General features: G+C 56.3%; 1 protein-coding gene across 1 annotated transcript in view; it reads left to right on the forward strand.

Annotated features, from left to right (window-relative positions):
* ITSN1 (intersectin 1) overlaps nucleotides 1–13097 on the forward strand; it is a 159829-nt gene that overhangs the window by 140847 nt on the left and 5885 nt on the right. Inside the window, exons 30-34 of the mRNA XM_087818469.1 lie at nucleotides 767–873; nucleotides 5633–5816; nucleotides 7990–8088; nucleotides 9696–9863; nucleotides 12548–12760. Of these exons, the coding sequence (XP_087674595.1) occupies nucleotides 767–873; nucleotides 5633–5816; nucleotides 7990–8088; nucleotides 9696–9863; nucleotides 12548–12760 (771 nt within the window). The remainder of the gene's footprint in view (nucleotides 1–766; nucleotides 874–5632; nucleotides 5817–7989; nucleotides 8089–9695; nucleotides 9864–12547; nucleotides 12761–13097) is intronic.

Raw genomic sequence — 13097 nt, forward strand, 5'->3', positions numbered from 1 at the left:
CGGCTTGGCCCCATAGGGCCGAATGAGAACAGGACGCAGGACGGGTGGCTGGCCCACAAGGCCACCGTGAACACGTAGAAAGCTTTGGTGCAAGTGAAAAAATGGTGCCCCTTCCTAAGGAGACTTGGCTGTCACTAAACATATAGTCTAGGACCTGTGTGTCGCCCCCTTAGCTATGGCCCCTTTGAGCAGAGGCCTGGCATAGGGCAGGTGCAACATTGGCTTAAAGACTCATGAGTAGCAGGGCTCCCGGCGTCCTCTGGCCGAGTTTCCTTACAGACAGGCTGTCCCCGTGACTCGTTTGTAGGCAGAGGCTCACCGCCAGGGCTCCGATGAGGTCTGTGATTCAGTGCAAGTCACCCAACCATGCAGTGTGGGCCGGCCCACTTACGTCCCCGAGCCCAGGCCAGGCCGAGGCCCCAGCAATGCAGCCTGTCCCCATGCACCGCCGCGGCTTCTGGTTGGAGGCCTGGCTGCACTTACGGCCGCGAGCACCTTTAAGCCCCCGCTGTGCCCTGTGCCCGCGCCCTAAGACGGTGGGAGGCTTTGTACAGGCCTCTGGCTGTGTCCTGGGGGGGTGAAGGCCGGGCCTCCACACTTCAGTGCCCCCCCCACTTGCAAAACAACGCAGACCTGATGGGGACCCCCGCCCCGCATCTGCTTCCGAAGGCGCAGGAGGGCGGGCGCTCGGCCGGGGCGCAGGCCCAGCGCCCTTCCCGCTCTGAGCCGCCGCGTCTTGCTAACGGTCCGCTTTCTGCACCTGTAGATCTTTCAGAAACCGCTGCTGGAGTCTGAGCTGCTGACAGAGAAAGAGGGCGCTATGATTTTTGTTAACTGGAAGGAGCTGATTATGTGTAATATCAAGCTGCTGAAGTAAGCCTCCCCTCTAACCCGCCTGCTCCGCCCCGCGCCACACCGCACCCCGCGGCCGGCCGTGCGTCCCCGCCACGCGAGTCCCCGCCACGCATGAGCCCCTGTCTCCGTCTGCTCTTCTCCACTCACAAGCACCGTCGCTCTTGTTGGCTGTGATGCTTCCCAAACACGCCCCGTTTCTCACCGCCTCCCTGTTCTGCTCCTACCGTGGTTCTAGAATTTCCGGAGCTGGGCCACCCTCTGATCGCTGGCTGGCTCCACCCGCTCACCCGGTTCCCAAGGGCCAGCATTGGTCTCCTGACACATTCTTGGCCCCGCAGGTGGAAAACGGTGACACTGGCCACTGGCCGCCTTAGCAGTCCTCAGGGTAACTGTCCCAGACGCTGGCCTGAGCGCTGACGACACTCTGTTCCTAGTCTGGCTCTCAGAGGCAGCGGCAGGGCCAGGGATGGGAGACCTGTGGTTGGAGCCGACTCACTGTCCTTCCTCTTTGAGCCTCAGTTCCTCCACCTGTAGGAGAAGATTGGGTTACAACATCACAGAGGGCCCTGCCAGGCCATCAGGTGACTGCACCTGCTGGGACACAGGGAGGAAGGGCCTCGCTGTCCCCCAGCCCAAGAGAAGCGCGGCCCGGGGAACTCGGTCCTTCTTGGATCTCCACGGTCCCCTCGTCAAAGCAGCTTCTCCTAAATGTGACCCCTACTCCCTTGAGGGTGCGTTTGGGAGGGACAGGGAGGGAGGGGCTCGGAGAGCTGGGGGGGAGCAAAATGCGCACGTCCGCTCTCGGCTCCAGGGCAGCGGTGGCCGACCGGCGGCCGCAGGGACGTTTCAAAGGTGCGGACCCGATCTTTAGCCAGGGCCCTGACCTCTTTCCTCTTAGGCTGTCAAACAAAACAGATGGCAACAGTCAACCCAACAATAGCCATTGATGTGGACGAATCAAAATTATACCTTTTTTGGGGGTCAGATTGGCAAAAAATACATTTTTGTGTGTGTGCCGCAGAGCTTGTGCCGTGAGAGCAAAGAGGTTGAAAGCCGCTGCGCTAGAAGACGCATGACCCAGGAGGGGCCGGGGGCTTCAGAGGGAGCCTGTTCATACCCCCTGGAGGGAGGCTCGTGGGCTCTGAGCGGGGTCGGGGCGGGACTCGGCCACAGACCCCCGCTGCCCGCCAGCTGTGTGCCTGAGCAGGCCACTTCCGTTCCCCGGCCTCGGTGTCGTCTTCTGCAACCAGGGACAAACGTGATACGTACCATTAGGGTCCTTATTAGGGTGCAGGGGCCACAGCAAGTGCTGGGCTTGGGCCCGGGGGACCCTGGTGGCAGGGGCTGAGCACCCACCCTCGCCTTGGAGAGAGTTGCCTCTGCCCCTGGGGGCCGGGGGTGAGGTGGGCCCTGAGCCTGTGAGCACTGAACCTAAAGTGCTGGGGCCAAGTTGTTTAAAATGGACACAGGTTTTCTTTGGAAAATATACCTACAGGCTCAAGAGCTTTTTGCTTGGGCAGCTGGGGCTGGGGGAGGCGGCAGATGTGCCCCGATGGGGTCGGCCTGAGGAGGGCAATGCAGCCGGAGCCTGCGGTCTTCCCTCCCGCCCGCTCCTGTCAGGGCCGGGCCTGCAGAGGGAATCGGAAACTTGGTGACAGCTGGGGACACGAGTCACACAGACTGCGAGCTTGTGTCCCAGCTGCCCTGTGGGGGACGCCCAGGGTCCCACCAGAGGTCCAACCCGACCAGTCCCGGTGGAAGGAACGGAGAACCAGGAGGCAGGCATCCAAGTTTTTGTTCTTCACTGAGCAGAGCAGGGCGGAAAGATCTAGAACCTTTTTATGTTGCGCCCCGGGTGCGGCCCCTTGGGGCAGCTGTCAGAAGTGAGGCACGAGAGAGGCAGGGCCCCCAGACCCAGCTGCGGGGACTATTTATCCGGGTCCTTTCCCGCCTCCTCTCGGGAGAAAAAGAAAAGAAATGAAAGAGCTTCTCAAAACCAGTGTTTTTCTTAACTATAAAGTGTTCGGCTTCCCTTCTTTTTAATTTAAGAAGTGTAGACGCAATTTTATTTTAAGCAGAAAAAAGTAAAAATAGAAGCACATCTTGGGGGGCAAAGACGGGATGGGGGAAGGGAGACTCAGGGCTCCGGTCGGCAGTGGGGAGGGGAGAAGGGGCCAGGAGAGCAGGGCCGCATGGAGATGGGGCGAGCTGCTCTCGGGGGGACAGGGCAGGGCCCAGAGCGGCTGCGCCGGGGTCCGGGGCTCCGTGCCCGCTGTCCACGCGCAGGGCTCACGAACGTCAGCCTCTGGGGGCTCATCACCTGGGTTCAAGGGCTGCCTCTGTCACCTGTTAGCTGTGGGACTTTGGTCACGTCATTCCATTGCTGCGTGCCTCAGTTTCCCCAACAGTTAGGGATAGTATGTAATGTATGTAAAAATGTATAGACACATGGGACATGCTGCTCAAGGCCAGCTCTCCCGACGGGGCGCTTGGCCTGCAGGCTGGGGCGCTGGGAGCCTCGCGCCCTCGGCCCCCCCGAGCACCCTCGGCCCCCCCGAGCGCCCTCAGCCCCCCCGAGCACCCTCGGCCCCCCGAGCACCCTCTGGCCTGCTCTCCGGCTGGCTGACTCCCACGGCAGTTCAGGGCCTCGGGTCCGGAGGCCTTTGGATGAGATCAAGAATCAGCTCAGCAGAGGGACGGCTGCGCTGCAGCAACTGAGCCTGGTGACCCTGGGCCTGGTGACACCTGTGTCCAAGCCCATTCAGGCCCGGTCCTCCCAGTCTCACCTGTGCAGCAGGGCACCCCAGGAGCCCCCCAGGGAACCTCGCGGGCGCCTGGTCCCAGGAGGGCCCTGCTAGGTCTGCCTCCTCCCGGGCGGCCTGAGTCTGACGGTCTCCCTGTCACCTTCCTTTTCTCCTGTCTCCCCATCATTTTAAAAAGGAGGTGAGTGGAAGTACTTGCAGAGAGAACGTTTTGCTCCTCAGAGGAAGGCAACGGAATGAGGGGATTTCTTCCTGTTTCCGCCATAGCAAGTCTGTAACATGGTTACTCAGAGCCCCCAAATCGGTGGCATTGCGCACCGGCTCCCGCCACAGGCATGGCCGCCGGCCATCCTGAGGGCACCAAGCTGCCACTCCTCAGCCCGGGCAGCCAGCGCTGACCTCTCCCCACAAGGGCACCTGCTAATTGCTCAGACCCTGACACTCTTTGTCCCTAAAGTTTCTCTCCTTGGCTTGCTTGCCTAGTCCAAGGATTTTTTTTTTCTTTAACTAAAAATGTAGGAGAAAGAAAATAAAGGCATCTGAAGTTTTTTAAGACTAATACTAATATTGCAGAACCTCCTTGGAATTGTATAGTCCTACCCATGGCCATGAAGGCAGTCAAAGGAATTCACAGTGATATCTTCCCACCCTTAGGTTAAAATCATATAGCATAACATCCTGATCTGTCCATCAATCTATCCACTCACCCACTCACCCATCTATCCACCAATCAATCCACCCACCCACCTATCCACCCATCCACCCATCCACCCATCCACCCACCCATCCACCCATCCACCCATCCACCCACCCACCCATCCACCCATCCACCCATCCACCCACCTATCCACCCATCCACCCATCCACCCACCTATCCACCCACCTATCCACCCATCCACCCATCCACCCATCCACCCACCTATCCACCCATCCACCCATCCACCCATCCACCCACCTATCCACCCATCCACCCATCCACCCACCCACCCACCCACCCATCCACCCACCCACCCACCCACCTATCCACCCATCCACCCATCCACCCATCCACCCACCTATCCACCCATCCACCCATCCCCCCCACCCACTCATCCCCCCACCCACCCCCCCATCCACCCCCCCATCCACCCCCCCACCCACTCACCCCCCCCTCACCCCCCCATGGTCAGTAGGGCAGGCGGAACACACTCATGGCCTCATCTGTGGCCCTGCCCTCCCAGTGCACTGCTGTCCTTGCCGAGTAGAAGCTCAGTGTCCTTTTCTAGATTCCAGTGTTGGGGGTCACCTATTAGAGTTGGAAGAAGGGTGGGATGCGCAGCCCTGGCTACCATGGCCCTGAACACTCAGACTGCAGCTGGACCCCAGAACAGACACCCCCCAAGCCCCCCCCCCTCCCCCCGTCCCTTCTTGGCTTCCAGGACATAAACCGTCTGGGTCCATTGGTCTGTTCTCATTCACAGGCTTATGTCTTCAGAACCCCTCTTCATCAAAGGAACTTCAAATTAGCCACCGGGATGGAGCAGGGACTGGGGCAGATGGTTCAGACCATCCTTCCTACTTGGCTTTGGGGAACAAATAGGATTATTTTCCTGTGGTAACTGATTTACCATCTTAGTTATGTTTTGTTGAGTCTGAAAATGAGCCTGCATGTCCCTGGAGCAGGATTGGCCCAGAAACAGGCTCAGCGCCGGGGCCACACCAGCTGGGTCCTTCATCACAGATAACCTGTCAAGTGACACATTGACACAGGGACCCTGTCTGAGTAACCGAAGAAATGATCCCGTATTAGTCCATAAGAAAAACTGATTTATGCCCAAGAGCCGGCAAACAGCCATCATGCCAAAGAGAAATGCTCGGTGACACCCCCTATAGTGCTAGACTCGTGTCTCTTTCTGCCCCTGCTTCCCATATAGGCCCTTTAGTGGCCTTCGGGCTTTTTCTGTCCGGCTGGAAGTGTGCAGTGTCCCCAGCAGCCAGCGTGATGGCGGGGCCTCACCTGTCGTGTCTCCGCACAGAGCCCTGCGAGTTCGCAAGAAGATGTCCGGGGAGAAGATGCCTGTGAAGATGATCGGGGACATCCTGACGGCCCAGCTGCCCCACATGCAGCCCTACATCCGCTTCTGCAGCTGCCAGCTCAACGGGGCGGCCCTCATCCAGCAGAAGACGGACGAGGCCCCCGACTTCAAGGACTTCGTCAAAGTAAGGAGCCCGGGCTGGGCGGGACCCCGCCCCCGGGTGGCTGTGCTCGGGCACTGGGTGTGTCGGGGGCAAATTCAAATGTCTATGTGCACATTTCTGCTAAAGACTGACAGGGACCGACAGGGACTGAGGTCTTGGCTATACCACAGGGGTGGCACTAGCGGGCAGGTGTGGCTGTGACCACAGGGGCGGTGGGGGGCGGGGAGGCTTGGAGAGCAGGGCCAGCCCTGGGCCTGGGAGCTTTGAGCTGCTGTCCAGGCGCTGGTGGTGGTGTCTGCACTCAGGTCTGAATTTCCCATCTGGTTTGTCAGGCTCAGGAGGGCTGGTGGGTCTCGGGTTTCCTATTCTGACCAACCTGAGTGCCCTCCAGCGTCCGCTGGGCTCTGCCCTTCACCCGCACAGGGAGTGGCCGGTAGTCCCAATGAGCCCTTTGTTCTTTCCCCATTGGTTCTTCTCGATGGGCTCAAACTCCAGGCAGCCTGTGGGGGTGAGTGTGATGCGCCAGGACCTCTGCCGCGGGGGATAACAGGGGTCTAGAGACCCAGGTGTCTGCGAGGGGACGTTGGGATGGCGCTGCTGGAGGCCCCAGGCCCTGGGTCTGCTGCCCTGGGACTTGGCCTTGGCCCGGGTGGGTCCCTGCCTGGCCCCACAGCCTCTCTCAGAGGAAAAAAAATAAGAGAATGAAATAACTTCTGTTAAGTAGGTTCATCGTTTTGATGAACAGATAGCAAAATAGTAATGGCGACGGCAGGCTTGCCTTTGCACCCGATGCGCCTGGGGGCAGGCCGTTCCCCTGCTCAGCGCTGGCGCTGGGAGATTCCGCCCGCCGTCACTTCTTGGCCACAGCATCATGTACATTTGCTCTTCCCCCCCACCCCCGGCATTTCTCAGCGTTAAATGCTGCCATTTGCTAGCCAGTAAGTCGGGCATTCTAGTCATTCCAAGAGGAGAAATGTTGCTAAGAGGTTGGGGGGGGGGAGCAGACTGGAGAGCAGATGCCGGGCTGCTGGGTGCCACGGGCCACCTGGGGTTTCAGCCAAGGGCGCGTCCTCAGGCACAGGCTGGACGAGTGCATCACTGGATGCCCTTGGACTTCAGGGAAATGCTGACTCCAGCCCAGGGAGGGGGCTTGCTGCCCCTTCTCGCTCCCCCCGCCCCCATCACTCTCCCCACCTCACCCCTGTGGGAGTTCGACAAGCCTTTGCTGACCGCGGGTGTCCCGCCGTAATGACGTCCTCGGCTGGAGCAGGTTCAGACGCCGGCGGTTCCCGGGGCCGGGGGCCCAGGTCACGGCATAAAACCAGAAACTTCGAGAGCTGTCACCATGCAACCCCAGGGACTCGTAGATAGGATCGCCTTCTGGGGATAGAGGGACTCTTGTCCTCCAGACAGAACTGGCAAAAGTGGTGGAAGAAAGAGTTGAGGAGTCCTGGGTGGAGACGACCCACCGGCCTGAAACCCATCTTGACCCCTCTGTCTGAGCTCCGCTGTCCCCGACTGCCTGGGGCTCCCAGGGCGTGTGCAGGTCCCACCCGAAACAGTCCATGACCTCCAGCCCCCCCGCCCTGCATCCAGGGACTTAGGGGGATTCATTCTGACCCTATAGTCTGTGACCCTCCTTGTTCCTGGGGGTGTTAGGAAGTTTTTGCAGATATCCAGGAGAAATAGTCTCCAATCTCAACTCTGAGTGAGGAACTGTGAGTCTCGAGGAAGGAATCTGGAGAGCAGGGGCTCACCTGGCGGCTGAGTCACACCTGCAGGACTCTGGTCCTCCCCCTGGGCAGGGCCTTGTCCTGGACCAGGATAACCGGTCAGGCCCTCCCCACTCCAGGCTCCCCAGGGGTGGTCCAGAGAAATGAGACACCGCGGGGGTGGGACATCCAATAGCATCAGTCCCTGACTGGGTTTGCAGATTTCTTTTCTTTTTTTAAAAATGTTTTTATTGATTTCAGAGAGAGGAAGGGGAGAGAGAGAGAGAAACATCAATGACGAGAGAGTCATTGATCAGCTGCCTCCTACACGCCCCCCACTGGGGATCAAGCCTGGAACCCGAGCATGTGCCCTGACCAGGAATCAAACCTCGATCTCTTGGTTCATGAGTCAATACTTAACCACTGAGCCACACCGGCTGGGTCCGATTTCTTAAGGGCATTAAAGAAATCTATTGTTGCAGAGGTTGGCAATGGACCCTCGCTGCAAAGGGATGCCGCTCTCGAGTTTCATACTGAAGCCCATGCAGCGGGTGACCAGATACCCTCTGATCATCAAAAATGTGAGTACAGCCTGTGTTTCAAGTGCGGGAGTGCGTTCTCGGCATCCAGGGCGCCAGGGCCCTGGGCACGTCCCCAGCCAGCACACCGCCATCTGTTGGGTGGAGGTCATATACCAACAGGGTGTGGAGGCATCTGCGTGGTGACTCGGAAGGAGGAGCTGTTTGTTGTGAAAGAGCTAATAATACGTGGAAAGAGCTAATAATTCATGGAAAGAGCTAATAACGCGCGACCTTTAGCTGCGCCACCAAGTGGCTTCTACCTTGTAAGCTGGAAAGTGAGAGCTCAGACCTTGATTCTCTCCCTGGTACTGGCACGGCGACTTTAAGCCTTGACTTTTCTGAGAAGAACATAGAAATCGAATCCCTGCCGCCTTCGGGAAGCCGCTGTGAGATACGATAGTTGCTAGCTGATGGTGGTGGTCCTCCTGCCACTTCAAGAAGCCAACACCAAGAGGAAAACAATCAGGGCTTCAGAGTCCCCATCTTACACGTCCCCTGAGCTGGGATTGTGTGACCACAGGGGACAGCTTCCCAAGAGGTTTCAGAGCTGGTCCCTCGGGGGGGAATTTGAGGCCCAGATCTGGACCTGGTGTGCTCACTGCCGCCCTGTGGTGATGCCTTTGGGTCTCTCGGTGGCAGTCTGGAAATATATGTATGCATAAATATTCAAACACACATTTACATATGCACAAGTGTATACACATTTATTTGGAGATCAATCTGGGTGTGTAATTATGCATATTAAAACCCCAACTTCGCACCAGTGCCTCCTGTTCTGACATCGCAGTAGTGATTCTAGGCCCCCTCCTTCTGTAGATTCACAACCTCCTTCTCTGCGAGAGGCCTGGTGCTCATTCCCTCCATATGTTTGATAATTTGCTCAGTCCCCTTATACGTGACAAATCTCCCTCCCCTGCAAGTGGTCTCCTTGTTCTTAGGGTCTTTCCCCATAAGGATCGCCTTTAGTGCCCTCCAGGTCCTTGGAGAGCCTGGTGGTAATGCTCTCATTTATTGAGCACCTGCTAAAGCCCAGGTACTTGGCAAAGTGCTTCACTTGTATAAATCATTGACTCCTCTAAACAGCTTTATCAGGAGTGCTAGCAGTGTCCCCATATTTCAAGAGGAAACTGAGGCTCAGAGCACGTGTGTGACTGGCCCATGTCACGCTTGCTGGGGCAGAGCAGGGACTCCCACCAGGAGATCCAGCTGCAGAGCCGTCATCACAGGCGCTGGTTGGGTGGTCCATCCAGGAAAACAGCCATCTGCACCCAGGCCCCGAGGTGCACAGACACCTGCTGCTGTGCTGGGACCCAGGACAGAGGTGCTCTCCTGGGAGAAATCCATGCGGGTGCATGACTGCCCTGCTTCAGCCACTGCCCTGTCACACCCCAAGTGTAAGTAATGTGGCACCCCTGTCCTGCAAGGGGGCCCTGACACAAAGGAGTGGCCTCGAGCTCCATGTCCTCGCAGAGGTGCGTGCTCACTGCCGCAGTGACTTGTGTCCACCATTAGGAGGGGTCTGAGCTGTGAGCACCTCCGCTGGCCAGGCCTCTGGGACAGCGAACCTCGGGCCCACCCTAAGGTTGTGCCTTCTGGTCTCCCCGTAGATCCTGGAAAACACTCCCGAGAACCACCCCGACCACAGCCACCTGAGGCTCGCCCTGGAGAAGGCGGAGGAGCTGTGCTCCCAGGTGAACGAGGGGGTTCGGGAGAAGGAGAACTCCGACCGGCTGGAGTGGATCCAAGCCCACGTGCAGTGTGAAGGCCTGTCTGAGGTTAGCCGCCGGGGGTGGGGGTGAGGGTGGGGGTGGGCCCCGACCCTTGAGCCCGGCCTGCTGAGCCTCTGCAGCCAGCCCTAGGGGGACAGAGCATGGACCGCCCCCTCTCCAGCCCACAGCTTGCTAGTTTCTCTCTGGCTGCTTCTAATCTGCTATTTAACCCATCCACTGAGTTTTTAGATTCTAGTTATTTTCTTTTCCGTTTCCAGCAGTTCTACTTATTTTCTCTAATCTGCTGGTTTCTTTCCAGTGTCGTATTCTTTGCACAAGTGGCCATGCTTCTCACTTACTTCCTAACACATTTTAAACATAATCCTGTATGTTTCAAGCCTGATAATTTCCGTATCTAACGTTCGGATCTCACTCTCGTCTGCTGTTTCTGCCAGCCCTCGCCACACGGGCGGTTTCTCTGCATGCGCTGTGATTTTTTATTGTGAGCTCAATGTTCTTGGGAACTTCATCGGTGGGATCTTTGTGGTCTGACGTTGTGTTCTTTCCGCGACGGTTGCCACCAGTATCACCCTAAATTAAGTATAGAGGGGTTTGAGGGATCACACTAGTTGTGTGACTTGTGCTTCAAACTTGTGTTGTGAGAGCTGCCTTGTGGTTACACATTCTCAGGGGCATTTTTTCCCCCCCACTTACACCAAGGTCCAGTTTTCTTGCTCATCCTGTGCTTGAGTTTGTCGCTCTTCCTCTGGGGTTCAGCTTTTCGCAATCTCCTGTTGGATCCTTCACTCATGAGCCCTAGATACGGCTTCTGTCTTTTGCACCCCATGTAGCCACTAAAGTGGAAGCTCAAGGTCACAGATTCAAGAGGGACTCTCATGGCCAAAGCCAGCTCAGGGCTTATCATCCAAGGTTTGCATTTTTATTCTGTTTTTGGCAGCTGAAAATTTCTTCTTTTTTTTAATCCTCACCTGAGGATATTTTTTTTCCATTGATTTTTAGAGTAGGAGGGAAGGGGTGGGGGGGAGAGAACCATCCACGTGAAAGAGACACATCGTTGTTGTCACAGCTCCCGCTTTGCCTGCAGGGTGTTCATGGGCACGTTGACTTGTTTCCTGACCCTGCTCTGGACACTTACCAGTGATTAAGTTTCAGTTAAATGCTGTTCTTGACATTCTTGTCCGTTCCTGATTCGTGTGTGTTCAGTGTTGGCCTGGCCCACTGGAGGCCTTAACCTTAGAAGGTGAGTGAATGTCACCACCCTTTTGTGACCCAAGTTGCCTTTTCTTGGTTTTTGTCCCCAAGTGGCTTGACCTCTCTTCTGGCAAGAAAAAGGGCTAGAATGACTTCCAGGCACCCATTCTCATACGAAGGGTGAGAATATCCTTTGAAGGCTCCAGCTGAGGTGCCCCCTTTAGCCTTTTGGGTCCCTCAGAGCCTTGGTGGGAGGTTGGAGGCCTCCTTCCTTCTTGTACCTGAGAGCGAGGTGGAGTGGCCACTCTCCCCTGGTGCCCATCAGGCTCTGGTCACAGAGGCACCACTGATTCTTCCTCCCACAGTGAAGTCAGCCTCTCGGGGGATGCATGTCATGAACCTCGTCACCTCCCCACAGATACTCTCCTCAGGGAGCTCTGTAAGGTTCATACTTCTGGAGAGTGCCTCAGCCTTGAAGGTCGCTGGGCGGACCATCTCCCCGGAGCCCGAATGTGGGCACATGGGGACTATGACCCCTGCCTGGATCATATCACTGCCTGGGCACAGCTGTGGCCTTCCCCCCTCTCAGGCTCCCCCTTGCTGTCAAAAAAGGGGGCCTTAGTGAGGTTATTTCTACCTCAGTCTTCCTCAGCCCTTCAGAACCTGCTCATATGCGTAGTGTCTAGGGGGGATGATAGAGCCCAAGATCATAGAGCCAGTGGCTGGGGTGTGTGTGATAGAACACAAGATCATAGAGCCAGTGGGGGGATGACAGAGCATAAGATCATAGAGCCAGTGTGTGTGTGTGGGGTGACAGAACAGATCACAGAGCCAGTGTGGGGGGGATGATAGAGCACAAAATGGAGCCCGGTGGGATGACAGAGCTGCATTTCAGCACTCAGGGCCATCTTTAAGGTTTGGGAAGTGGCAGGAAGAGTATTATCCTCTTCATGTTTCAGGACCAGAGTTGGGTGGGGTTGATTTGCACCAACAAGTGCCTATTCTGCTTGGCTCTGAGGTGTCACTCAGCACCACTGAGTTTCGTACTGCCCAAGTTCTTCCAACAAGTACTTAAAATTTTTTTAAATTAAATTTATTGGGGTGACATTGGTTAGTAAGATTATATAGGATTCAGGTGTACATTTTTATGATACATCATCTGTCCACTGCATTGTGTGCCCACTGCCCAAAGTCACATCTTCGTCCATCACCATGTATTTGACCCCCTTTACCCTTTACTAGCCCCCAACCCTCTTCCCCTGGTGACCACCATCCTGCTGTCTGTGAGTTTTTGCCTTGTTCATTTGTTGCTTTCAGTTTTACATCTCACATGAATGAAATCATATGGATCTTAACCTTTTCTGACTTATTTTGCTCAGCACAATACTCTCAAGGTCTTTGATCTGAGCCTCAGCTACAGATGCGCTGAGGCCCGGCCCCAGATTCTGATGGAGCTCACACTTTCAGATGCAGAAACCCCAACATCAAAACATCACCTAACTCCATCCTATCTTTTTGGCTTTGTTTTCCTTTCTCAGCAACTTGTCTTCAATTCAGTGACCAACTGCTTGGGGCCACGTAAGTTTCTGCACAGTGGGAAACTGTACAAGGCCAAGAGCAACAAGGAGCTGTATGGCTTCCTCTTCAATGACTTCCTCCTGCTCACCCAGATCATAAAGCCCCTGGGCTCTTCCGGAACTGATAAGGTCTTCAGCCCCAAGTCCAACCTGCAGTACAAAATGTACAAAACAGTAAGTTGGGTTCTAGATTGCACTGGCAGGGTTGGTGTCAGGGGAGGATGTCTCCAAGAGGAGTCAGAGTATTGTCAGGATTGGGGCGATGGTGTGGAGGGGAAGGCGAGGGTGACCCGGGTTCAGGGTGACTGATGGTCACTTCTAGTACAGACACACCTCCTTTTCTTGAGCTTTATGTTGTTGAGCTTCACAGAAATTGTGTTTTTGACAAGTTGAAGGCAAGAACCTCCACCAGCAAAACGATTATAACTTCATTGCGGTAGTCTGGAACCAGCCCCAGAGCATCTCCGAGGTGCCTGTACTACCAGGAAGGGAAAAACGGTCAATGTGATTG

Source organism: Miniopterus natalensis, chromosome 6, assembly GCF_054644295.1.
Source record: "Miniopterus natalensis isolate mMinNat1 chromosome 6, mMinNat1.hap1, whole genome shotgun sequence".
In the NCBI taxonomy this organism is placed as follows: Eukaryota; Metazoa; Chordata; class Mammalia; order Chiroptera; family Miniopteridae; genus Miniopterus; species Miniopterus natalensis.